Source organism: Orcinus orca, chromosome 1 (genome assembly GCF_937001465.1).
Source record: "Orcinus orca chromosome 1, mOrcOrc1.1, whole genome shotgun sequence".
Taxonomy (NCBI): Eukaryota; Metazoa; Chordata; class Mammalia; order Artiodactyla; family Delphinidae; genus Orcinus; species Orcinus orca.
In genome coordinates, this window is record NC_064559.1 from 103,440,049 (window position 1) to 103,467,817 (window position 27,769).

At 38.7% G+C, this 27,769-nt stretch overlaps 1 protein-coding gene across 4 annotated transcripts in view; it reads right to left on the reverse strand.

Annotated features, from left to right (window-relative positions):
* The window catches only part of SNX27 (sorting nexin 27), an 85,312-nt gene extending 58,384 nt beyond the window's left edge, over window positions 1-26,928 (reverse strand). The window contains exons 1-2 of one of the 4 annotated variants that reach the window (XM_033415646.2): window positions 26,414-26,928; window positions 2,733-2,964 (exon numbers count right to left, since the gene is read on the reverse strand). In XM_033415646.2, the coding sequence (XP_033271537.1) occupies window positions 2,733-2,964; window positions 26,414-26,730 (549 nt within the window). In that variant the 5' untranslated portion in view covers window positions 26,731-26,928. The remainder of the gene's footprint in view (window positions 1-2,732; window positions 2,965-26,413) is intronic. The other 3 variants (XM_004285216.4, XM_033415648.2, XM_033415647.2) reach the window with 3 other exon arrangements.
* Between the last annotated feature and the right edge of the window lie 841 nt (window positions 26,929-27,769).

Consider the following 27,769-nt stretch of genomic DNA (forward strand, 5'->3'; position numbering starts at 1 on the left):
CAAAACACCTTAAATAGCCAAAACAATCTTGAGAAAGAAGAATGGAGCTAGAGGAATCATGCTCCCTGGCTTCAGACTGTACTACAAAGCTACAGTAATCAAAACAGTGTAGTATTGGCACAAAAACAGACATATAGATCAATGGAACAGGATAGAAAGCGCAGGAAAAAACCCACACACTTATGATCAATTAATCTATGACAAATGAGGCAAAAATATACAATGGAGAAAAGGCAGTCTCTTCAATAAGTAGTGCTGGGGAAACTGGATAGCTACGTGTAAAAGAATGAATTAGAACATTCTCTAACACCAGATACAAAAATAAACTCAAAATGGATTAAAGACCTAAATGTAAGACCAGATACTATAAAACTCCTAGAGGAAAACATAGGCAAAACACTCTTTGACAAAACAAAATCACAGCAATATTTTTTTGGATGCATCTTCTAGAGTAATGGAAGTAAAAACAAAAATAAACAAATGGGACCTAATTAAACTTAAAAGCTTTTGCACAGCAAAGGAAATCATAAACAAAATGAAAAGACAACCTATGGACTGGGAGAAAATATTTGCAAATGATGCTACCGATGAGGGATTAACTTCCAAAATATACAAACAGTTCATACAGCTTAATATCAAAAAAACCCCAAACAACCCAATCAAAAAATGGGCAGAAGACTTAAATAGACATTTCTCCAAAGAAGACACAGAGGCACATGAAAAGATGCTCAACATTGCTAATTAGGAGAGAAATGCAAATCAAAACTATAATGAGGTATGACCCCACACCAGTCAAAATGGCCACCATTAAAAAAAATCTACAAATAATAAACGCTGGAGAGGGTGTGGAGAAAAAGGAACCTTCCTACACTGTTGGTGGGAATGTAAACTGGTGCCACCGCTATGAAAAACAGTATGGAGGTTCCTTAAAAAATTAAAAATAGAGTTATCATATGACACAGCAATCCACTCGTGGGCATATATCGGGAGAAAAACTCTAATTTGAAAGGATACATGCACACCAATGTTCATAGAAGCACTATGTACAACAGCCAAGACATGGAAGCAACCTAAGTGTCCATTGACAGATGAATGGATAAAGAAGAGGTGCTACATATACAGAATGGAATATTACTCAGCCATAAAAAAGAATGAAATAATGCCATTTGCAGCAACGTGGATAGACCTATAGATTATCATACTAAGTGAAGTAAGTCAGACAGAAAAAGACAAATATTATATGATACCACTTATATGCAGAATCTAAAAAAAATGATACAAATGAATTTATTTACAAAACAGAAATAGACTCACAGACACAGAAAACAAACTTATGGTTAACAAAGGGGATAGTGGGGCACGAGGTTGGGGTGGGGGAGATAAATCAGGAGTTTGGGATTAACATATATACACTACTATATATAGAATAGATAAATAACAAGGACCTACTTGGGAAACACAGGGAACTATCCTGTAATAACCTATAATGGAAAAGAATCTGAAAAAGAATAGATATATATGTGTATGTATAACTGAATCACTTTGCTGTACACCTGAAACTAACACAACATTGTAAATTAACTATACTTCAATTTAAAAAATGGTTAAAAAAAAGTATAGCACCTCTGAAACACAAAACTCTAAATTTTGTGTGTATGGTTCGGAGAATACATAGACCAGACTGACATAAAACCTACATGCTATCATCTCCAGCTAAATTACAGATGCAGTCAAACATTATTTGATCCTTCTGGAACTTTTCAGGCTTCCTTGCTTGCTTTTCTCATGTCCACATTAAAAAGAATTTACCATAAATATCCAGTAGCTCATTCCTATACAGGGGACAAATCTCAGTTTCAGAGACTGCAACATTAAACAGCAGATCAGCTTTAAACACATGTAGTCTGTTTGCCAATACCTACAGAATGCACTGCATTTTCCACAAAGATTAATGAATTTCTCATTATACCATCACTCCCAAAATAATCAAAGGCAAATAAAGAATACTGCAACCAAGGGAAAAATTAAGCAGATTGGGCTATCAGTTGTAATTAGGTTTTAAAGAACAAACAAAGGCATTTGGGAAAGGGGCTGGCACACATCATCCAGAATTCAAGATGGGCTTTCCTGCATATCTACAACAGCAAGAAACTGGAAATGTATAAAATAGCCCATGTGAATTGCATGCAGAATATAATGAGGACCTTGGAGAAAACCAGAATTAATCATTCACACAGATATCTCCAAAGAAAATGAAAAAGAACAAGATATGAAGTGGGGTATAGGGCACTTGTAGGTTCTGACATGGACAAACTCTGTATTACCCAAATGTTTTGGAAGACACACCATACTTTAAAATTAATCTTGCTCTATAACTCTACAGAGTCAACAGTGAGAGACTGCTATTAGCAAAGAGATATGACAACCAATAAAAGAACAAACAAAATAAACTCACACATGATTGCAAAAGGCCCAAATCCAAACTTAAAACTGTCTAGAATAAAATGGAGTTATACTTAAGCAGAAATATACCTCTTCTTCCATTACTGTAGTTCACTCCCTGCAATAAATCAGGGCCAGTGTCTTTTATTTATGTGTAAACCCATATTCCTGGTAGGCAAACTGACCTAGGTGGCAGTCATTTATCCTAGTGCTCTAATATATATCATAAATGATAAGATTGGGAGAAACAAAAGCTAGGTGTTTGAGGATGGAGTTGGGCTGACACTCACCACAAACTTCTCACCATTCTGCTCCACATGTTTGTATGTGGGGACCGATATGGGCACTGCTTGCTTTTCTGTGTAATCATAAAATGACTGTCCCAACGAGTCGTCACTGGGATCTAGGTTATCTGCCTCATGAGGAGGTACAGATAACACTGTCAAGATCAATTCCTTCTCGCCTGCTCGGATCAGGTCCACCACCTGCTTGTGTGTCGCCCCCTCAACATTCACGCCGTTCCTAAGGGGAAAAAGGGAAAAAGACAATCCCATAAACCAGAAGGGTCCAAACACCTTATAGCTCCACCCTCCTGCCCCCACTCCAGTGTCATGAAGTATGAAACACAAAATAAAAAGATCAGTTGGTTCCAGAAAAGCTGTTTATGTTTTTACAAATCATAATGTGAAAAAGTGTGTGTGAACTTATGGCAGGGGGAAAAAATGGCAACAGGTGAAAGGACCTACCCTTCCTCTATGCTAAAGCCTCGCACACAGCCTCAGGAAAACACAAGGGAAGGAGGGTGAAGCTGATGAGGGAACAAAGCTTTTAAAGCCAATTTCCTCATCCTAACTAAGCACGTATACAATACAATAAAGTGGCTTTTAACAATCCTGCCATTTGAACTGTTCTTTTTAAATTTCTTAGAATTCGGAATTCTGTCAAAAGAAATTTTTCACAAAATATGCTCCCTTAATTCGTAAAGACCCAAAAAGTATGACTTAAGATAGTTCTTTTACATTTGTATCTGATTTCTCCCCATATCTTAAAATCGGTCAGCTTAATTTTCCTTTATACCAAGTTTCATCACCTTGGGAATTAAATGATATATATCTTCATACACACTAGTTTCCTCTATCACTCAGTTTTTAAAAAGGCAAGGAGATAAACTCTCTAAAATTTTATTATCTGACCCAACTTCCTTTGTTCTCCCAATCACTTCAATTAGTATCTACTTTTTTTCTGTTCTGTGCTATCTCACTTAAAGCCCTGTGTAATCAGTTCAAACTAAAAAATGTATCGCTAAGTTTACATAGTAAATCAACCTACGCATTCTCCTTCCTGTTCCACTGTGTATAAAAAGGCTGAAACTAGGAAAAGTACAAGGTTTGGAAGAACAATAATTTTGTCAAGAAAGATGCTGAGTCTCACAAAACTCACTCAGCAAACTGAACTACCCTCCCAGAATGCTGACCCCGCCTGTTATCTCAGCAAAAACCACTAGGCAGCTAGCTGACCTGGAGGTTCCCCCCACGGCTATCTCAAGAGGGTTAGGAAATACACACCTGGACTTTAGTCAGTTTCATAAAAGCTTATCTACCCTTTAAACTCTTTTTCACTCTTGGTCCAAACCATTAGGGTTTTTCCTTCCTGCAAATGATGCTAGGTTTAGTAACAAGCCTTCCACAAACTTTTCAATCACTGGAATTGTCTGTCAGAGTATGGTATCTGAAACATCCATTTATATAAACAGAACAGGCAGGAGATCATCCAGCTAAGCCTCCTTCCTTATTCTAGGTTTAACAATCTAGCCAGTAAATTCAGTGCTCTTGACATTTCACAACCTAAAATCTAACTTAAATACACACACACACACACACACACACACTACAGCAATTTTACAACTGGCTAGCTATAGAAGAAAATAAAGAGCTCCCTCCACTGATGGAAATTTGAGCTTTTAAAATTCAGATCAGGTCAGACCAGTGGCCAGAAAAAGTGGTCAGTTCTTTGATCATAGAGCAGGATGGTAAAATAGAAGAAAATGGGCTTTGGAGCTAGATCTACATGGGTTCAAATCCTGGCCCTGCCAGAACTGGTCTTAAGTCATTTAACCTTTCTTAGCATTGCTTTCCACATCTATAAAAGAGAGACAATAATAAGTCCCTAACAGAGTCGTTGTGAAGATTAATGTAATAAAACATGTAACTTGCCAAGATCAATGCCTGAACACTCATACCAGAAAGTATATTAAGGAAAGAAGTACTATGTATCTATGGGTTATGAAGAGATTTTGGTTAAAGAATAAATGTAAACCTAAAGTTGGGGATTGGTAAAGCATTTCATCTGAATCTTTGACCTAATTACTAGTTCTGGGAAAATATTTTGATGGTAGAAGAAATAAAATGGAAAAGGCAAAAGTTAAAAATCAACAGAGAGAATTTGATCTATCCCTAGGAATCTTAACTCACGAATATCCTTGTTAATTTTTTTTTTTAACAAAGTGAGGAAAACTAATACTGTAGAGACTGAAGTAAATATCTTGGATACTAAAACATGATTTTTATGTTAGTATAATCAATTTTATGAGATCAGCATTTGTGAAAAAAGTTTAAGAACTGATGCTCAAATCTTATTTTTCAGCTCCCTAATTTTTCCTAATTTTAAAGGATTTTTAATCTGGACTACTCTGTCGATAGGCTTGGGGGCGGGCGGCGGTCAGTGAACCCCTACAGAATTTGTATGTAAAATTATATTTGTCTACATATATGCATTGTTTTCTGGGAAGAGGGCCCACAGCTTTCATCAGCTTCAAAAAAGGAGTATGTAATCTCCAGAAAGGTTAAAAACTATTGTTTTCAATGCATACCTCCACCCATTCAGTTTTCAAGTTAGAATACACTGTTCCTTGGGTCACTCACAGAAATAAGCCCTGAAAATTGGCAAACTTAAGTGAGGCTTACTCCAAAAGTAGGCAGGGAGCAAGGAAGCTTGCTTAGGTTTCACTTCTTTAATAGTAAGACCAAGCTTCAAATTGGCTATCATCCCAAAAACCCTCTTAAAAAAACCCAAAATAACAACAAAAACAAAGAAACAGGAAAGAACTACCAATGTCATATTCTAAACACACTTGCTAATACTTATCTGGTTCAACTGTAGAAGGAATTCTATACATTCCACAATTTAATACAAGCTGGAAATTCCTTAATTCTTCAGAGAATGAAATAGGTCAGTAAAAACCCCAGGATGCCTGATTTCAAAAAGGGCCCTCCCTCCTCAAGAATTAAGAGCCCTTCATAGTCATAAAAATGTTTATATGATATCCCCTTTTCCACAAGAATGCTACTATACCAGACTCATATTAGGTGTGGCCCAATTTGGCCGATTCTGAAGACAAAAATGAATGTAAACTAGAAATTCTGCAGAAAGGGAACTTTCAGCACTAAAGACTTCTGGTTCAAAGCATGGGTTTTGGAGTCAGAGAGACTTCCGTCTGAATACCAGTTGTGCCATTTAAGAGATGAGACATTTGGCAAATGATTCAATCTCATTAAGCCTCAATTTCTTAACTCATAGAATGGGGTTAATAAGATAACAGAGTTGTTGTAAGACCCCAAATGAGATAAAGCTCTAGAATACAGTAATCACTCAATAAAAGGTAGTTATTCATGTGACAGCATTTCTATCAGCTGGTCAAGCAGGTTGGCAGTATTTTGGCCTCCTGATGATACAAACAAACCCTTTCTACGACCAATTTCCCTTGCTTTTCTTTTGTCTTTGTAACATAATCTAGATGGAATTCATTTGAAAATAAATGACTGAGCTCTCAACCAATGATAATAGGAAACACAAGATAGTCAACTTCAAAAGAGAACTACCGCATCAGAGAACCACTAAGTCCTATACCACACAAAAGTAAGTACTGCCCAGTAAGTTCTACCCATCAATGCTTTTTCTACAAAGAAAAAGGCTTAAACACACCATCAAAAATTTTCAACAGATATGTGATTAAACAAATACAGTAAAATGTTAATTATAGAATCTAGGTGGTAAACGGGTATTCTCGTGCAATTCCTTCAACTTTTCTGTATGTTTGAAATTTTTCAAAATAAAATGTGGAGAGGGTTTCCCTGGTGGCGCAGTGGTTAAGAATCCGCCTGCCACGCAGGGGACAAGGGTTCAAGCCCTGGTCCGGGAAGTTCTCACATGCCCTGGAGGAACGAAGCCCATGCGCCACAACTACTGAGCCTGCACTCCAGAGCCCGCGAGCCACAACTACGGAAGCCCGCGTGCCTAGAGTCCATGCTCCGCAACAAGAAAAGCCAACACAATGAGCAGTGCACGCACCGCAACGAAGAGTAGCCCGCGCTCGCCACACCTAGAGAAAGCACGCACGGAGCAAGGAAGACCCAACACAGCCAAAAATAAATAAATAAAATTAATTAATTAATTTTAAAAATAAATTAAATGTTGAGGGAAAAAAGAAGGCAACCAAAAAATCCAACCATCCACAACTAAGACCAAAATTTAGTTTCCTTACGCATCTAGATGATACCCAATTACTTTGTGTCTTCAGCATTGTAAAGATACACTTGATAATTTTAATAAAATGCCCCTCATTTTTTACATAAGACCAAAATTTGACCCCACTGGAGAGGCCTTTAGCTAGCTAACGGGAGTGGCTTTAAGTAAGACTTTTATTCAACTAAAGTTAGCCAGCTGAGGAAACTGCAAAGCTAATATAAACACTCCCAAAAAAGCAGGGAAAAAAAGTTCTAAATAGTCAGGATTTGTACACTGTTTATGAAGGAACCTGTATATAATGAAACTAGGTATGGATGGAAGTATGACACAGCCAATCACTATACGTGCCACAGGAAGGAGCCATTCTATGTGGTAAGCAGAATATTATTTTGACCCCCTGCGACACGCAGGAAAGTAATTAAAGTGTAGTTAGTCCCCCAGAGGCAGCCTGTAAAAAACAGACAATAAAGTCCTATAACTGCAAGCAGTAGGAGACACTTCTCAATTCTGTAGGTTAAAACACAACGGCTACATGTTCACAAAAAGGTTAAAATAAAAAAAGTTTTGCCAAGGATGTGGAAGAGATGGAATTCTCATGCATTGCTGATGGGAGCATAAAGCAAAAACAATCCGGCAGTTTCTTATAATGTGAAACATAAACACATTTACTATATGACCTACCAATTCCACTCCTACGTATCTACCCAAGAGAAATGAAAACATGTCCGTACAGACAATTATAGTTGAATGTTCACTGAAGCTTTATTCATCATAGTCCAAAACTGAAAACAGCCAAATGTCTATCAAGAGGTAAACAGATAAACTGTGGCACATTCATGCAACAGAGTATTACTCAGCAATAAAAAGGACCAAACTACTGATGCCCACAATATGGATGAATCTCAAAAATACACTGAGCAAAGAAGACAGAAAAGAGTCTGTTTGATTTGATTTCATTTATTTGAAGTTCCGAATAGACAAAACTATTCTATAGTGATAATTATCAGATCAGTGGTTGTCTGTCAGGGAGGGGGCAGGGGTAGGGGGTACAACAGACACAAGGAAGCTTTCTGAAGTAATTATATGTGCTCTATATCTTGATTGGGGTGGTAGTTAAATGGATCTATACTTTTCTCAGATTTAAAACTCTCAAAATGTGTGCATTTGACTGTATGTAAATTAAACCTCAATAAAGTTGATTTTAAAATAAAATTATATAATATCCTCATTTATAAATGTAAAATAGTCCATCATCAGAGTGAAACAGCCCCTATTCTACTTTTAGATTACTCTGAATTTTTTTTTTTGCTGTTATTGACAATGTTGTTATGAAGATCCTAATAGAGGAATCTCTACACATATCTGCAGTACAAAATTGTCTAATGGATAAAACACACCCTTTTTCCTTCACCTCCCATATCTTTGTGGAAAATTAGCTAAGCCTTCAATACTTTCACGTCTTACAAGCCTATTTCAACAAAATAATGAAGAGAAAATTAAGCCAGAGCTAGTTTTACCCCTACTACTGCTTTGGCCTTTTGTCTTAACCTCCTAAAAACAACAGGACACGTATTTCAAGCCTAGTGTAGTTAAGAATGTCAGCAACAGATGATTATAAAATTAAGCCAGAGAGCAACAGCACCTCTGTCTAGTTTATTAAAGCTATAATGTGAGAAACATCAAACTCACTCAACACTTGATTAATACTATTGTATTACATTATAAATATAATTGATCTTTTTTAGGAGTCCTAGAATCCCCTTTTTAGATTTTTAAGCATTCAAGGCTGTAAAGCATTTTCTTCTCACAGAGTATTTGAAAAAGAATTTGTCCAGCCAAATAGCTAACATTAGAAAAACTTCTAATAACATTGAAGTACATCAAGCAAATGAACTTACAACTCAAAAAATATTTATGAAGACTATATGCAAACATGGAAAAGTCCTTATAATATGTAAAATGCAAAAAACAAAGACTATAAATATTGTTTGAGGTTTTTTGCATTTAAAATATAAAAATATCGTCCATTGTGATCTTATGAGCACATAAGATATTTCTGCCCCCAAATAGACACAGTATGTAAACTATGAAAATAGCTAAGTTAGGGTAACTATGGGTAATTTTAAAAATTTAACATAGCTTTTCTATCTTTTCAATTACACAAAGCTTTTTAAACAAACTCCCTATCTTCTCTGCAATATATTTTCTTGGAAATTGGGTGAAGATCTTACAAGTTGGAGAAAAACAGTCCCCTAACTCATCAAAAGAACAACCCTTCCTTTGACTTTTCACTGGTTCATTGCCCAGTTGTTGAGTACATCTATACTAGACACTAGACTTTAAAAACAAGGAACTACTCTACTGAAATGTAAAGACATGTCCTTTTAAATTTTGCAGTTAAATCATCTGGCTGGCTTAGGTTGACTCCTTTTCATCCACCTCTGCCTCTTTGATATCTAACTTAGGCAAACAATCAAGTCACATAACTGACTAATTGTATTAGCAATCATGCTGTACTTTGCCCTTACACTCTGGAGATAAGGGATTCAGACATGCATAAGCAATAAAAATAGCCAAAGGAAGTCAAGCTTGATCGTGTCTGTACCAAAGTACAATGCCAGACCACTAAATACCAAGAACTTTTTGGAATTTTGTTTCAGAAATAATAACATTTTAGAACACCTAATTTACTGACAGGACAAGAGAAGTACAACTAGAGAAAGTAAATGGTCAAAGGTTTCTAAAACGCTTGCATTTTTTCTAATAAACAATCTGGTTAACAATTTTAAAAGCACAAAACTATTATCTCAGTTACTCTTAATGTTAACTTATGTGGAAAATGAGACGATGACTACATAAACAGGTAGAAAATGGAAAGCCATTTCACTGGTAATATGCATCTAAAGTCATAAAAATGTTCATGTTCTTTCAACCCAAAATGGCCTTACTGAGAATTTATCCTAAGGAAATCATCATAATATGAGCTCCATGAGGGCAAGAACTTTACAGTGGCATTTGGACCATTCTCAAGTATTTGTTGAAAGAAATGAAATAATCCTGAACACAGAAAAAGCAAGGTACAAGTATGTTCATTATTTAGGTTGTTTCCAAATTTCTGTTCTTATAAAAAGTCAGCAATAGGGGGAAATGAATGATAAAGAAAATTATAGCAAAACAATTTAACTATAAAGCAACCATTTAAAATTGTAAATATGAAGAACAAAATAATCTGTAAATATGTTTGGGCCAATGTTATGTTAAGAAGTGGATTATAAAAATGCAACTTCTAAAAGATAACACAGGAGAAAATCTAGTGATGGGTATGACAATGAGATTTTAGACAACAAAACTGTGATCCATGCAAGACAAAATTGCTAAGATGAATTTTATAAAAATTAAAAACTTCTGCTCTGTGAAAGACACTGTTAAGAAAAACAAGTCACAGACTGGGAAAATATATTTGGAAACCACATATTTGATAAAGGACTTGTATCCAAAATATAAAAGAACCTTAAAACTCAACAATAAGAAAACAAGCCAGTTAAAAATGGGCAGGGACTTCCCTGGTGGTCCAGTGGTTAAGACTCTGCACTCCCAATGCAGGGGGCCCGGGTTCTAACCCTGGTCGGGGAACTAAGATCCCACATACCACAACTAAGCCCGAGTTCTACAACTACTGAGCCTGTGCGCTCTAGAGCCCATGAGCCTCAACTAGAGAAGCCCGTGGGCCACAAGAAAGACCCAGCACAGCCAAATTAAATAAATAAGATATTTTTTAATGTATTAAAAAATGGGCAAAAGATCTGAACAGACACCTCACTAAAGAAGAAATACAGATGGTAAATAAACATATAGGGCTTCCCTGGTGGCGCAGTGGTTGAGAGTCCGCCTGCCGATGCAGGGGACACGGGTTCGTGCCCCGGTCTGGGAAGATCCCACATGCCGCGGAGCGGCTGGGCCCGTGAGCTATGGCCGCTGAGCCTGCGCGTCCGGAGCCTGTGCCCCGCGACGGAAGAGGCCACAACAGTGAGAGGCCCGCGTACCGAAAAAGAAAAAAAAAAAAACAAAAAAAACAAGGTAAATAAACATATAAAAGTTACTCAACATCACTCATCATTGGAGAACTGCAAATACCATTAAATACCTATTTGACTGGTTAAAAAAAACACAATAATATCAAATGCTGGTGAAGATGTGGAGCAACAGCAATTCATTCAATGGTAGAACCACTTTGGAAGACAGTTTGACAGTTTCTTAAAAAGCTAAACATAGTCTTACCATAAGATCCAGCAATCACACCCTAGGTATTTACCCAATTGAGTTGACAACTTATATTCACACAAAAACCTGCACACAGATGTTTATAGCAGCTTTATTCATAATTGCCAAAAACTGGAAGCAACCAAGATGTCCTTTATAAGTGAATGGATAAACAAAAGTGGTACATCTAGACAATGGAATATCATTCAGCTATAAAAAGAAATGAGCTCTCAAGCCACAAAAAGACATGCGGGAGTCTTAAATGCATATTGCTAAGGGAAAGAAGCCAATCTGAAAAGGCTACATATTGTATGATTCCAATTAATTATATGACATTCCAGAAAAGGCAAAGATCAGTGTGCTGCCAGGGGCTTGGAGGGAGGAGAGGGATGAATAAGTGAAGCACAGGGGATTTTTAGGGCAGAGAAACTATTCCGTGTGATACTGTAACACTGCATACATGAGAGGATGCACTTGTCAAAACCTACAGAACTTTACCACACAAAGAGTAAACCTTAATGTATGCAACTTTTTCTTAAATCATAGGTTCAGAGAATTCCAGGCTATAACAAGAGACTCTAACTGTATTTCAAATCTATTTCTTTTTTTTTTTTTTTTTTTTTTTTGCAGTACGCGGGCCTCTATTTCAAAAAACCTCATGGAAGCAGGTAGGAGGGAAAAGGTACAGACCTAAGTAACTGGAAATGAATGAATTCTGTAAGATTAAAGGCCAAAGGGACTGTACATAAGTACTGTATTCTAGTTAGTAAAGTTGTTTCCCGCAGGGGTACAGGTTAACAATTCTGGTATTACTACACATGTATACTGGAATTGAAAAATTAAGTAAATAAATGGTGGATGTAGGGAGCCAAGTTTCTCATTGTTGGAGTGGAAATGTACAAATCAGCAAGGGGAAGGGGATAAAACATCCATATGGTAATGAAGAAAAGCTAAAGACATCAGTAAGAACTCATGTTTAACTTAATATAAATACAGATGGTTACATATAGAAATATTTATAGATATGTGTATATACAGGGGTTAATAAACACTCATATATTTCTTTGCTCTGACAGCTGAGAGGGCCTGAAAGTACACCCTCTTAGCAAGAACCATACCTAATGCCTAGATCTTGGTTTCTAATAACATTCTCCAGTAAAAAGAACCAGTGCCTCTTGGAGAAATGGCTGATTCTAGGACTGGGGCAGGAAACACACAAGATGAGCCTGGAGCACTGTGTAGTACCAGAAAGTAAGGAAGTGCTCAAAAACAAAACAAAACAAAACAAAAAAACACACATTGATGAGAGTATGGTGGAAGGGCACAGAAGCCAACTGAAAGAGCTACCAATGGCTGATTCTGGAACAACTGGAGCAACAAAATAAAGTGGCAGTCTCAGATTATACAACCCGAAGTATAAAATTATTATCCATGAGCCCATACTGATATAAATAAATGACAGAATAAATTAATACACAGGGGAGAAGAGACATTCTTCTCCTATGGAGAATTCCAAATAAATTATACAGTTACTACATACTAAAGGAGAAAAGCATAACTTCCCACTCCTTAAGTGTGGGCTGCATATAGTGACTCCTATCCAAAGGGTACAGTATGAAGAGGGGGGAGAGGAGGAGGAGAATAACTTTAAAGTCAAGAAACCTGGCAAACTACTTTAGCCAGATGATCAAGGTCAATATCAACAGTCATAAATCATGATGATAGTATGTACAGTTGATATGAACTGATGAAAATGATACTTTACCTCTGTGACTGGCCTCCCAAAATCACCAAAACTCCAATCTAATCATGAAAAAAAATCAGACAAATTCTAATAGTCAATACCTGACCAGTACTCCTCAAAAGTGTCAAGGTAGGGGCTTCCCTGGTGGCGCAGTGGTTGAGAGTCCGCCTGCCGATGCAGGGGACACGGGTTCGTGCCCCGGTCCGGGAGGATCCCACATGCCGCGGAGCGGCTGGGCCTGTGAGCCATGGCCGCTGAGCCTGCGCATCCGGAGCCTGTGCTCCGTGACGGGAGAGGCCACAGCAGTGAGAGGCCCGCGTACCACAAAAAAAAAAAAAAAAAAAAAAAAAGTGTCAAGGTCATCAAAAACAAGGAAAGACTAAGAAAATGTCACAGCCAATATGCGCCTAAGGAGACATGACAACTAAATGTAATGTGGTATCTTGGATGGGATCCCGGAATAGAAAGACATTAGGTAAAAACTAATGAAATCAGAATAAACTATGGGCTTCAGCTGGTAATAATGTATCAACATTGGTTCATTTATTTTAACAAATGTTAAACATGTAACAAATAACCATATATAAGAGAAAAACTGTATGGTGGGAGTGGGGGATGTATATATGGAAACTCTACACTATCTGTTCAATTTTTCCATAAATCTAAAACTATTCTAGAAAATGGTCTATTAATTCTAAAAATTAGATCACAAATTATATGTAACAGTATGACTTCATAACAAATACATTAAAAAAGGACAGCCAAAATACAAAAAGTAGTTGTGTTAGGATGATACGATAGGTGATTTTTTTTTCCTTAGTCTCCAAATTTTCTAACATTACTAATACATTACTTTTATAATTTAAAAAATGAATTTTATACCACTAAACACCTACTAGAATGACCAAAATCCAAAACACTGACAATACCAAATGCTGATGAGGATATGGCTTAACAGGAACTCTCATTCATTGCTGGTGGAAATGCAAAAGGGTATACTTTGGAAGACAGTTTGGTGGCTTCTTATAAAAATAACATACTCTTGGGCTTCCCTGGTGGCGCAGTGGTTGAGAGTCCGCCTGCCGATGCAGGGGACACGGGTTCGTGCCCTGGTCCAGGAGGATCCCACATGCCGCAGAGCGGCTAGGCCCGTGAGCCATGGCCGCTGAGCCTGCGCATCCGGAGCCTGTGCTCCGCAACAGGAGAGGCCACAACTGTGACAGGCCCGTGCACCGCAAAAAAAAACAAACAAACATACTCTTACCACCTGGATCCAGCAATTACGCTCTTTGGAGTCAAAAACTTTTGTCCACACAAAAACCTGTACACAGATGTTTATAAGCAGCTTTATTCATAATTACCAAAACTTGGAAGCAACCAAGATGTCCTTCAGTTGAGGAATGGATAAACTGTGGTAGATCCAGAAGACAATGGAATATTATTCATCACTAGAAAGAAATGAGCTATCAAGCCATAAAAAGACATGAAGGACACTTATATGTATATTACTAGGTGAAAGAAGACAAGGCTACATACTCTATGATTCCAACTGTATGATAATCTGGAAGAGGCAAAAATATGGAGACAGTAAAAAGATCAGTAGTTGCCAGGGCTTAGGAGAGAGGAATGAATTGGCAGAGCATAGAGGATTTTTAGGGCAGTGAAACTACTCTGTATACTACAATGGCAGATACTGTTATTACAAATTTGTCCAAACCCATAGAATATACATCACCAAGAGTGAACCCTAAAGTAAACTATGGACTCTAAGTGACAATGATGTGTCAATGTAGGCTCATCAATTCTAACAAATGTACCTCTCTGGTGGGGGAAGTTTATAATGGTGGAGGCTGTGCATTCTATGGAGAGCCCTAATTCACAAACCCTTACCAAAGCCTTTTTTAAGTATCAAAAGCAAAATTCAACATTTATACCAATATTTTAAAGCACCTACATCCAAAAATTTAATGCTGGGCAAAAGAGAGTACTAATAACGATAAAGTATGGCCCTGGCAGGGTTGAGAAACTGAGAGGTATGTCAATCAGCATCTAGTCTTCCCAAAGAGGGAAAAAAGAATAAATAACATGTCAAATAAGCTGCTCACCATTACCTTTGGCTGGGTGTTCTATTCACAAAGAATGCTGCCTGAGGCAGGAAAAGTACAAATAAGCATCATCTGTCTTTCGACCACAATACCTCCAGCCACAAGTAACAAGGGTTTACTACTTGGGAAGGAGTAATAGATTCCTCAAAACTTCTAGTTCCAAGGCAATCAGGAAACAAATATAATCTACACAGGTAGACTTATTTCTAAATAAATGAATCTTGTCATTCAATAAAAAAAAGTATAATAAGGCTTAAGGTTTTAAGGTATTTTAAAAATCAATATAAAATTATAATCAAGCTATTCAGAAGTTCATTTGTTATCTGATAATTATCTGTAAAGCCAATGTAACAACTTGACACCAAGAGTAAAAACAAACTTGTTCATTTCCCTCCTAATAAAATACAAAATTCTAGTCTTAGAATTTTAAAACAGCCTCCTATATTAAAATTACTAAGACTTTGGATCTGTGCTCCACATGGCCAGGACACAACTAGTTTACACCTTTTATCCTAGCATAATTAATGGGCCCCTTTCAAGTGTCTTGGTCTGGACAATAAACTATACAGTCCTCCTAGTTTTAGTACATTTTGTGTCTGGAAGACTCCTGTGAATATGCACATAGTCTCTAGGCACTTGCATTACTAGTTTAGATAACTAAGGGCAGAAGAGTACTTATGGCGGCTTGGAGGAATTGCTCTAAACTTGTTCATCCCATTGTGGTGAGGCAGGACGGGGGGGGAGGTTAGGGAGGAGGAATAAGAATCAGGTCAACTATGCTTGAGAAATAACCTAAGGCTGCCGCTTTCTCCACCAAACCTAAAATTCCTTAGTGCAAAGACTACATGTCATTCAGCTTCCTATCCCCAGTGTCTAATATTGTATGTGTCATGTAGTAAGCACTCATTAAAAGTTTTCCCTGAGTGAATGAAAAAAATTATTAAGATTAGCACATAAACTCAATACTGGTTTTCCTTCATGCACTTCCATAATTTAATTCCTTATTTTTAACTTTTATACTGGTTTCACTATTTAGAGGGAAGTACTAAAAATATTATGCAAGCTCTACATTTTTCAAGCCTTAGTATTAGTGATCATTTTGTTTTCTATTGTGGGTAGCATTAAAAATAATGGTTAAGAGTAAAATATGACATTCAATTATGTAAGCAATTCCAAAGTGAGGCTATGTTTTCTTTTACTGAAATATACTGAAAATAAAAGTAAATTGTTTCTATTAATTTTTTAAAAAATAAACACTGATTCCAAGGATAGCAAAATGAGGTAAGAAGAAGGAATAAGAAATAAACATGTTGACATTTAAAAAGCAGCCTGTATTTTATGTTAATTCTGGGAATAATCTATTATAATTATATTGTTTCATCTCATAAAAACTAAATGTACCACATTTAGTTAAAAAATTTAAGCACAGGGGCTTCCCTGGTAGCGCAGTGGTTGAGAGTCCACCTGCCAATGAAGGGGACACAGGTTCGTGCCCCAGTCCGGGAAGATCCCACATACTGCGGAGCGGCTAGGCCTGTGAGCCATGGCCGCTGAGCCTGCGCGTCCGGAGCCTGTGCTCCACAACGGGAGAGGCCACAACAGGGAGAGGCCCGCGTACCACAAAAAAAAAAAAAAATTTAAGCACAATGGGTTTCCTCACACGACAGAGGCTAAAGTATTACCAGTAAAGTCTTAAAGAAATTTCCCGATACTAAAGCTATAAAAGTATACATTTATCTTGTTTGGATAAGATTTTTTTGTTTGCTCACTTTTCAACTTTGGTCTTTAAAAACTTGATCAGCATATAACAACTCTATGGTTCAATTTAAATGTAAAGCTAGATGTGAAAATAGGTTACTTCTTCACACTGCGGGGATAATGAATGCTAGATAAAGGTAAGAAAGTTGCTAATAGCCATAATGGTTTCCCTAACCTGACTAACTCATTCTCCTCCTAGCTACCCTATTTCTCAGGCCCCCTCAATTATTCACCAGCAAAACAAACATAATCAGTCCTAAAGCATTTCTCAACACCAACTCAGTCTTTGAGATCTTCTATAATTTGAACCATTGCCTAAATGGCCAATTTAAACGCAACTCCCCAATGTTTTTAGTTTGGTGTACAGTGAAAGTTAATTAAAGAATAAAATCTACTTGCTTTATCAAAAACCTTAGTTTGCAAGTCAGGTAAATTACCAAAGGAGGTATCTTAATATTTTAAAGTTCTATTTCACTACTATTTCTGAATTATCACATAATGCAATTAAAAACATGCTTCTTCATGTGATCTGATAAGTCTGTTCTGCGGTGACAAACTGCACCCTGAATCCCAACACCCATTTCCTAAAAATTCAATTCGTCTCCAGAGGTACTGTATTTGAGTGTGAGGAAAAGTGTAACTCTATCACTACTACTGAAAAAACAGTTCAAAATACCTTCATCTATGTAAGAAGCCCTTAGAAATGAATAACAAGATAGATACTTTTTAAGTCATATGGCCTTTCAGCAATCAAATACCATCCTTTAACCCAAATTAAGTTTGCACAATTTTTTGGAAGCTGAGGAACACAGACTACAGTACAGTTTTTGTTAAGTTGTAGTCTATTTCAGCATATTGAATAAGAAGAAAGTTACAGTAAGACCTTTTCCAAATCAGAAACATAAAGGATAATTTGGTAGGCCAGGGAAATCTAAAATAATCTATTAGCACACAATTCAGAAAGGGAAACTTTAGTGTCACATTTCCTTGGATTCAAAACACCAGGTAAAGAGAACAAAACTCATTGTCGTTTCTAAGAAAAGAGATGCAAGTTACGTACCTTGAGAAAACAGATCCAAAAAATAGTTTTTAACCCTACCAGAATCAAAATGATCATAATTTTGGGTAAAAAGAATTAAGTAACCTGCATGATACATTCAGTAGACAAACTGCACACTAAATTACAAACTTTATCATGATTAAACTGATCAGCAAAAGAAGTGGAAGAAGTTTCCAAAACTTTCACAGAGGTCATCACATCTCCAAATATTAAGATAATCAATTTTCAAAACATACTAAATAAATATAACTAGATAGGCCCACAGATATAAAAGTACTGTCGGGGGCAGGGTGTTGGAGGGGAGAGAGAGAGCTTCCTGGTTAATCACACTGAATAGTTCTGTAAGGGTAATCAGCCTCTTCAAAGCAGCTGGGAGAAAATCCACACAAGCAGCTGACTCTGCAGACTGCTCTGTACTTTTCCAAAGAGAAGTAAACTAATTACTTGTGTTTCAAGTCCACAGAATACACAGACCTGTCATTCTAGTCTTGCTCTGAGGTCTGACATACGAATCTGCAATTTCAGATAGCTTAAGCAAAAACCATTTTTTTAAAAGATGTTTTCATAACAACGGAAGTTCATTAAAGGAAGTACACATAAGAGTACTCAAATGCAGTACCTTACTCTGCAACTTTAATACCTTGCAGATAGGTGTATTTCCTCAACTATATGAAAACCTTATTAGTTAGCAGGGAGCAATAAATAATAAACAAAAAAGACTACACACATACTACCTAGCATTTGACTGATACCATATCACAAAATCTAATTCTGAAGTACCCCTCACAATACTGACAGGAGAAATTCACTGTACGGTCACCACCAATTCTTAAACTTATCTGGGGCTTCCCTGGTGGCGCAGTGGTTAAGAATCTACCTGCCAATGCAGGGGACGTGGGTTCGAGCCCTGGTCCGGAAAGATCCCACATGCCGCGGAGCAACTAAGCCAGTGCGCCACAACTACTAAGCCTGCACTCTAGAGCCCACGATCCACAACTACTGAGCCGGCGTGCTGCAACTACAGAAGCCCGCGTGCCTAGGGCACGTGCTCCGAAACAAGAGAAGCCACCGCAATGAGAAGCCCGCGCACCACAACGAAGACCAGCCCCCCACTTGCCACAACTAAAGAAAGTCCGCGCGCAGCAATGAAGACCCAACACATACAAATAAATAAATAAACAAACTTATTTGAAGGATCTTTGTAAGAATTTTCACTTTGAATGTAGACTTCAGGTATAAATCTTAGTACTATACATATTAAGTTCCCTGTCTGTCTTCCGTCCCACTCAACTCCCAGCAACATGCTGTCTGCCAAAATAAAAGATTTAAATTAAAGGAGGCATCTTCAAATCAGAGGAGTACAGCTAAAACAGAACATCTGTAGGGCAGAGCACAAGTGGACCTAAGGCATATAGGATCAAACTTACCAACTGTAAACACAATAGTAAGTACAGTCATATAAAACATAAGAGAAAGAGAAACAGATATTTGAGAAGCTGAACTGTGCTGTGAGTAAAATACATATACAAATTAAAGGCAACCAGCTCCTCACCAGCTGCTCCCAGCTCTGGGCATTAGAGCTTAGTTGTCTTTAGTTCCCTTCTTTATATAGTACAAGACAGCCCAAGAGAGTAGATGCTCTGAAATTCTTCTAACAGTGATTTTCCTCTTTGGCCTTGGAAATGTTATTCAACCTCTTCAGGTAAATAATTAAATAAAAACTAAATTCTCAGGGAGTCCTGGGTATTAATGCAAATATAACGATATTCTGACCTCAAAAACAGAATAAAATCCAAACTTTTCAGCACGGCAATCAAAACCCCATTTGATCTAACCTGAAGCACAGGTGTCTATAAACAAACAGCAACTTTCGATTCCTTGTTATCCTAAGATCCTCCCTTTGGTCACACAGTTACTTCAGCCTATAAAATCTTCCCCCTCTTCTGCCTACTAAAATTATACCAGTCCTTCAATCACAGTTTAAAAGCCTTCTATGACCCATCCACCCACCAATCTTCCAATCTTCTCAAGCATATTCACTCTTCTTACCTCTAAACTCCATTGTGTTTTTCATTTATCTCCATTATTTCATTTTGCTTTACATGCAGTAAATTGTTTACATGCACCTTCCCCACCGCAGTGTAAGTTTCCCAAGGGCAGGGATGCAGGGACTCTGTGACTCATACAAGCCTAACAGTACTTTACACATAGTTTGTGCTTAATTGTGGTACCAGGCTGAACATGAGGTGATTATTAGCCAACATCATAAAATTGATACCCTAAATCACTGGTTTTCAAACAGTGGATTACAACCTAATGAGTCATGAAATTAATGCAGTGGGCCACCATCAGCATTCAAAAAACAAAACAAAAAACCCAAAATACTGACGGACTAAAAAATACCAGAGTGCATGATACTAGTAAACACAGTTTTGTGAAACTTGTTTCAGGTGGTTTTTTTTTTTTAACTGGGTGTAATACAAAATCTATGAGTTTCAATTTTTTTAAAAATGGTTTTAAACTGCCTAAATTTTTTTTTCCAAATGTGGGCCTGGAATTGCACCACCCATACACTGGCTCTTACTAGACTGCCTAAGTGAAGCACAGAAACCATCTCTATAGTTGACAGTAGAAGAACAGAATGACCCTAACTGGCGCTAACCTAAACCACTACAATATCCTTTGTGCCAGCAATGTCAGCATCTAACAATGAACTTACCACAGATCATGCTCCCAAAGCACCGTGCAGTGATCATAAATCATAAATGTTTGCTTGTCAACTGAGTCTCTTTGCTTATCTACCAGATCATAAGAATTATTCCCAACGGGACTTATCTAAAAAAACAATTATCCTTTAGAGCGTGGTAATAAACCCTCTCCTGAAACAAACTGGAAAAGTGGTGGCTGGAAAAAGAACTGTTCTTCACCATAACTTATATGACCCAAACAAATCTTCACGTTACTAACAAAAAATCTTTTCCTGGTCACAGCAACGTTGCAGAAGACATTTCTGTGGGGAAGATAATGCTCTTTTCAAATTTAGTTTTATTATTTTGCCGCCTCCACTACCTATGGAATTAAAAGTATTTCTTGGGGTTGCAATTACAATCGTCATGCTCTCTTCACTGATAACCAATAAAGATAGCAACAAATAAGGGCAAAGAATGCCTATTTTGGTCCCCCGTCTTCTACCCAATTTAACAATAAGAGAGACAGGGTAAAAAAGATATAACACGGTTACATTTCAAAATCATAGAACCAAAGTTCAACTGCTATCCAACTTCATAGGGATATGACTGAATTTTAAGAATTTTAAGTGACTTCAGTCAAGAATAGTTGACTATTAACAGTCAAGAATAGCTGAGAAAACAAAGAAATGGAAAATACACTGGATTTAGCTTCCAAAGACCTGGGTTTAATTCTGGTTAACATTCATTAGTGCAACACCCAGTTTCCTCTCTTATGAAACAGGGATAATACTCATACATTCATTCAGCAAGCGTTTATAGAAGAGTACTTTCTATGTGCCGCTAGATATTTAGCTACGGAAACAGCATAGACATAGTCCCTGCCACCAAGGAGCTTATATTTTCCCTATCTCACAAGGCTCTTGTGAAGATCAAATGTAAAAACACTGTGCAAACTGTAACACTATACAAATTGCAAAGTAATATAATAATTATTATTAACTTGCTCTACCTCTTAACCCTCACCTTTATTACAACAGCTTATCAAGATTCAAAAAATAAAGTGTAGATGATTAGATACAACAGTTAGTCCACTATCTACTGAACTGATTTTCCTAAGGGCTGGGATTTCAAGAGCCTAATAAATCACTTTGTTCATATAGTCTTAGCTAATGACTCTCTACATAATCACGACAATAAAATGAACTGAGAATTGAAGGCTTGTAGTTTCACTCCAGGTATGGGGTGGGTATGTTGGCTGCATTACCCACACCTGGCCAGGGAGTAAAAAATAAAGATTTCTAGGCCCCGTGCAAGACCTACTGAATCATAACCTTTAAAGGGTGAGCCTGAGAATCCATACTTTTGACAAGCACACCCAGTGATTCTTACGCTCACTAAAGCTTGAGGATCACTGCCATAAAAACTTCCTTTGATCAATAACCATGATTTCAAACACCATTTACAAAACCTACCTGGAAAATCTAAGCCAAATAGAATTCAGCTACAACTGAGAAAGCAGATCCTAAGAATGTACTTTTTTAACTCATAAAAATATTTTGTGTGGCCCCAACCTCTTTTTAGTCAATTTTCAAATTTTCACATAAAATTTTAAAAAAACAAAAACAAAAAAAGAATGCCCATGACATATTTATACGTTTTTAAAATAAATTATCACTAAACAAATATATATACACCCACAAACATCTTTTTCTTATGGTTTAACTTTAATACAGAAAAGTTATATTATCTTGTAGTTATCAAGAAGTAAGGTGGGACTTCCCTGGTGGTGCAGTGGTTAAGAATCACCTGCCAATGCAGGGGACGTGGGTTCGAGTCCTGGTCCGGGGAGATCCCACTTGCCACGGAGCAACTAAGCCCATGAGCCACAACTACTGAGCCTGTGTTCTAGAGCCCGCGAGCCACAACTACTGAAGCCCACGCACCTAGAGCTCGTGCTCCGCAACAAGAGAAGCCACCGCAATGAGAAGCCCGTGCACCACAACGTAGAGTAGCCCCCACTCGCCGCAACCAGAGAAAGCCCGCACGCAACAACAAAGACCCAACGCAGCCAAAAATAAAATTAATTAATTTTTTTAAAAAAGAAGTAAGGCATATACTCTCTGCCTAGCATAAATATATCATGATATTGAATGCTTACAAGCCAACCTTAGGGTCCATGCTTACTGAAGACCATATTACCCAAACACCAAAGAGACAAAACAAACTAGCCAACAGACAAACCTAATCTCTCAAAAATAGACAGTACAATATCCATATCCACTGCACACTTAAACCCTCCTAAGGGCATCTCTCAAGAAATCAATCAAGAGCCCTTGAAACTATCTTAACCTTAAGAAAATCACCTGAAGTCTAATATTTCTTCACATGCTATATGATTAGTGCAAAGACATATTTATTTTGGTTCTATTTGTTGAAAGCATCCTTCACTCACTAGTCTCCAAGTGTATATACATCAAAGGGAAGACACTCAATATATGTTACACTGGAAAAATTACAAGGTGAAGGCTAACATTGCCATTCAAGAAAACTTTCCATCTGCAGTAAAATTCAGAGCCCAGAAGGCTTGTTCATACTCCAGCACCAAGCCCTGCAACATGACTCTTTCCCTAACCAGTTAGAATCTAGTCAGCTTTGAAGGGAGAAAGGACAAACCAAACCATATTGAATTTAATTTAATGACTTCTCCTAGATTCAGTTAGGACAAGGCCTTGGTAAGCAGCCTTTAAAGAAATGCACAGAAAAAATGCTCTTTTTTGTCCAAGCTTCTATTCTCGTAAATCTCATCTGTTCTTTCAAACCTCTATCTGTTGTCCAAACTACTGCAATATATGAAAATTGGAATACAATAATTTGCATATTGGAGGAAAGTGTCTAAAATCGGGAAAAGTCTTAATCAACAATGATCTGTTTAAGAAGGTTCACACATCCACCTATAACTCGATACAAACTACATCTACACAATAATAATCTACCTATGCCTACTCTGACCCTACTTCATCAACATGATGGCACTTCATCAACATGCAAAGCTTACCTGGGACAACAGAGAGGTTAATTTAAGGAACATGGGTGAGAGACAGAAAAAAGTGTTGCCTAAAGAATGCTTTAGGAAAATCAGCATCAACCTAACCAAGATCAAAACAAGTAGCAGATACAGATATCCCTCAAGAACAATGTCTGTTTGCTCTCTGTTTTCCTCCTCTCACTTGAAAACCTAAGGAGAAGATGCAGACTTTGGAAGAAGGGAAGGACAGAGAAAGAAACTGTATAGTTGAGGACCCAAACAATTTACCACGTATCTTGGCTCTGTTACAACTATTACTATTTTCACTATAGTAGCAGAGAAACTTCAAAGAATTTGGAAATCAAAATACAGTTGGAAGGTGAGAATCCAATGCCAGGTAGATGTCCAATCATCACAACATTCCAGAAAAAGGTTCTCTAAGCAAAGAGTGCTCTTTTTGCCCCACCCACTAAAAGAGAGAAAGTTGTATACTCATCACCACTAAAATGTAATGTCTTTTCTCTAGAAGAAGAAATGGGCCTAGACTGGAACCTGGGCCTCAGGCAAGTCCTTCTGTCTGTCTGGGGAATCATCTGAGGTCTCCTTTAGAGTACCTAGTTTATATCTGGACTCTGCTGCAAAAACCACAGTACTCTACTCCAGTAAAGAGTAAATGATTTAGAACTTTATGATAAATTTATAATTTTAAATAAATACTTCAGTTTTAAATTTAAAAATAAACAGCTGGATACAAAGTTAACTTCCAAAGGGAAAGGAAAATGACAATTCCAAGAGCTTCTATCAGAAGGAAACATCAGCCGCAGATTTTGAGTTATCTAGAAAGAAAAGAATTAGGTGCCCAGGTACAAAGCAAAAGGTCACTACTGCATTCTGCATCTGAATGCCCTGACACCCAAAAAATTAAGAATATATTGCCAGAGTACCAGAAAAGTCATAGGACATTAACAGAAAAAAGAACGCATCTATTTACAGGAAGGACAGAGGATAGGTATAATAGCTTCAAACACTTACTTTGGTGAACTACTCTTTCTTGAGGTGGAAGGTAAGAGGAAACAGAATGAATGGATACCATAGAGTAAGAATGTCAAGGATAAGGGTAAGAGGCATAAGCTGAATAAGAAGGGACAGACTACTCTATAGGTCCTTCAAAATACTTATCCCCTTGAAACATTGATCAAACCTACTGTATAAACCTACTGTTCTACTAGAGGAAAGACTGAAGGTTATGGAAATTATGGTTAAAATAACATTTATAATAATGAGAAAGAGGGAATTCCCTGGCGGTCCAGTGGTTAGGACTCTGAACTTTCACTGTGGTGGGCCTGGGTTCAATCCCTGGTGGAGGAACTAAGACCCCTCAAGCCGCGCGGAGCAGCCAGAAAAAGAGAGAGAAAGATTCATGAGGGCAAATCCTAGCACTGAAAGAGAGGGCAAAAGTGTGAAAAAAGAATATACAAGAGTCAGTAAGCAGGAGAGAGATATAGGATTGAAGACTGCTGAGGAGAATGGAGACAATGAGAGCATACACCACCTACCAGTCAATCAGCAATCACTACACAAATCTTAATACAAAGTATAAAAACACAAATGTAACACCTGGATTAAAGGAGTAGGAGGAGGTCTGCAAAGAAACTGCAAGACAGGGCAGCATCCTGCCAGAGCTTTAAGGTATTCGGTGAGGAAGTAAGGATGAAGCAATATGAAGCGGGAGGCACTGCAGCAAGGAAACAGGATGGGTTTCAACATGAAGGAGCCTAAAAAAGAGAAAGAAGGGAAAACAACCTCAGAGAGAAAGAATAGGATAAAGTCAAGCATGATATCACAAGAGAACAGACTAGAAGAGAGAATGAAAATGGCATGCCCTGAAAAAGTGGGGAGGTCAAAGACCCAAAAGGGGCTGTAGTTGGGGGGAAGTAGGAGCTAAGGAGAGCTCTACCATAAACCCGACTAAAAAGAAATATGAGTATGGTGCAGAAGTGAAGACAGGGGCCAGAACAGGCATGCTCTCAGAGGGATGTGGTGATGGAGACGCTAGATTCAAAATACTGGTGTGATAAGGGGACTACTGTGAAGAGAAACTATCATGTCAAACACGACACCACCATCAAAAAAAAAAAAAAAGCAAGGGTCAGAAAAGAAGGTATTCTCAGAGTATGAATACAAAAAAGAGGGGAGGAAAGGGACACACGGTAGGACAGAAAAATATAGAGTGCTTAACCATAAGGAGAGGGTAACTAAGGAAAGAAAAAGGAGTGCAGCGTGGAGGGATGATGTTTCCGGAAGAAAAGTAGGAGCCGACCAAAGGTCCTGCCTATTTGGTTTAGAGGGCAGAAGGGACGGTCCACGGGGGCTAAAAGGAGTGGTGGAGAACAAGAAACTATGATGCTCAAGATGAGAACTTGGGGAGGACACACAGTGGCTGGGTCAGAAAAGGAGATGCTGTCAGTCAGAAGCAGGAAAAGGTTCAACAAGAGGAAAGCAAGGGGCACCGAGGAGCAGAAAGCAGCATGCCAAAGGGGAAGGCAAGGGGGCAGAAAAGAAGCCAAAGCAATGGGGGCAGGGGTAAAAGCAGTAGGGGCGCTGGGACACTGGAGATTACAGGGAGGGTGCGGAGGTCCCAGAAACCCGGGGTGTGGGGAGGTAAAAGGGCCAATCTCCATGGAGGGGCGGGGGGCCGGTTCGGGGGTTGAGGGGAGGTGCGGCCTGAGGCTGACAGGGGTAGAGGGGAAATGCAGGGACAGACAGAGGAGAAGGGGTGGGGCGGCGGGCAGCCCCGATACTCACACCTCCAGAATGCGGTCCCCCTTGCGCACCCCGGCCCGGTCGGCCGCCCCCCCGGGCAGCACGGCGCTCACATGCTGCAGCGGCGCGTACAGCTCCCCGTTGATGCTCCGCAGTTGCCCGCCCTCGCTCACTTGGCCCCGCACGTTGAAGCCGTAGCCGGACTCGGACTTGACGATGCGCACAACCCGCGGGCCGCCGCCTCCCCCGCCGCCGTTCCCGGCGCAGTGCAGCCCAGACCCCCCACCGCCGCCGCCGCCGCCACCTCCGTTCCTGTGAGGGGCTGAGGGGTGAATCCCTTCCCCGTCCTCATCCGCCATCTTGCGAGCGAGCAAGCCGTACTCCCACCACCCTACGCCTCCACTCCCTCCGCGCGTGCTCGGCCTTCTCAGCAGCCGCGCGACCCCCGGCGCGCGCGCCCGCTCCGCCGACGGCGGGACCCGAGTCGGCCACGGAGCTGCCGGCGCGGGTAAAGGGGAGACAGGGGGCGGGGGGAAAGAGGACGGTTTAGACGCCGTGAAGCCTCCTGGGAGTTGTAGTTTCTGAATGGTGGGGGCGGGGAGAGGGCTGGGCCCGGGCCGGAGCTAAGGTTATGTGACGCAATTTGGGCGCAAAGCCTGCTGGGGGTTGTAGTTCACCTTTCAAGCTCTTCTTAGGAGTGTCCTTTTGGGTGGTGAGCAGGTAACCCAGCTTGGAGTGGAGGTGACAGATTCATCTGCTGACGTGGAGGATATTTTATTTTTCTTTCATTTCATAATCTTCAAAAAACAATAATATTAGGACAACTTGATGTTTGTGTCAACATAGTCTTAAATTATAACAACTCGTTTGCTCAGTACCTTATGTGTCTACATACTTTTTTTTTTCAGTCCCCGCGGGCTCGCAGGCGGAATCTTAGTTCCCTGACTAGGGATGGAATCGGCGCCCCACCCCCATCCCCTCAGTGGAAGCGGGAGTCTTAACCACTGGACCACCAGGGAAGTCCCTATATACATTATTTTATTGAATGACCCCAACAATCTTGTGAGACAACTGGGTCATGAATTCGCTTCTCTATTTCAGTATTGGGAAACTGAACTAAAGTCATCCAGCTGTTAAGTAACAGGAACCAAGGCCCAGTTATTTTTGTGCAACTTTCTTTTCATATATTGCAACTACATAAAAACTTGCCCCATCTATGTAAAAAAGCATATGTAGAGGAAACTATATGGTCTCAGTGATTTAGACCTGGACATTAGAGTGTCCAAGTAATAATTTCAATTGAGCAATGATTTTGTTTTTTAAGTTTTAAAATATCCATTTTTTTTTCTTATTGAAATATAGATGATTTACAATATTATGTAAGTTTCAGGTATACAA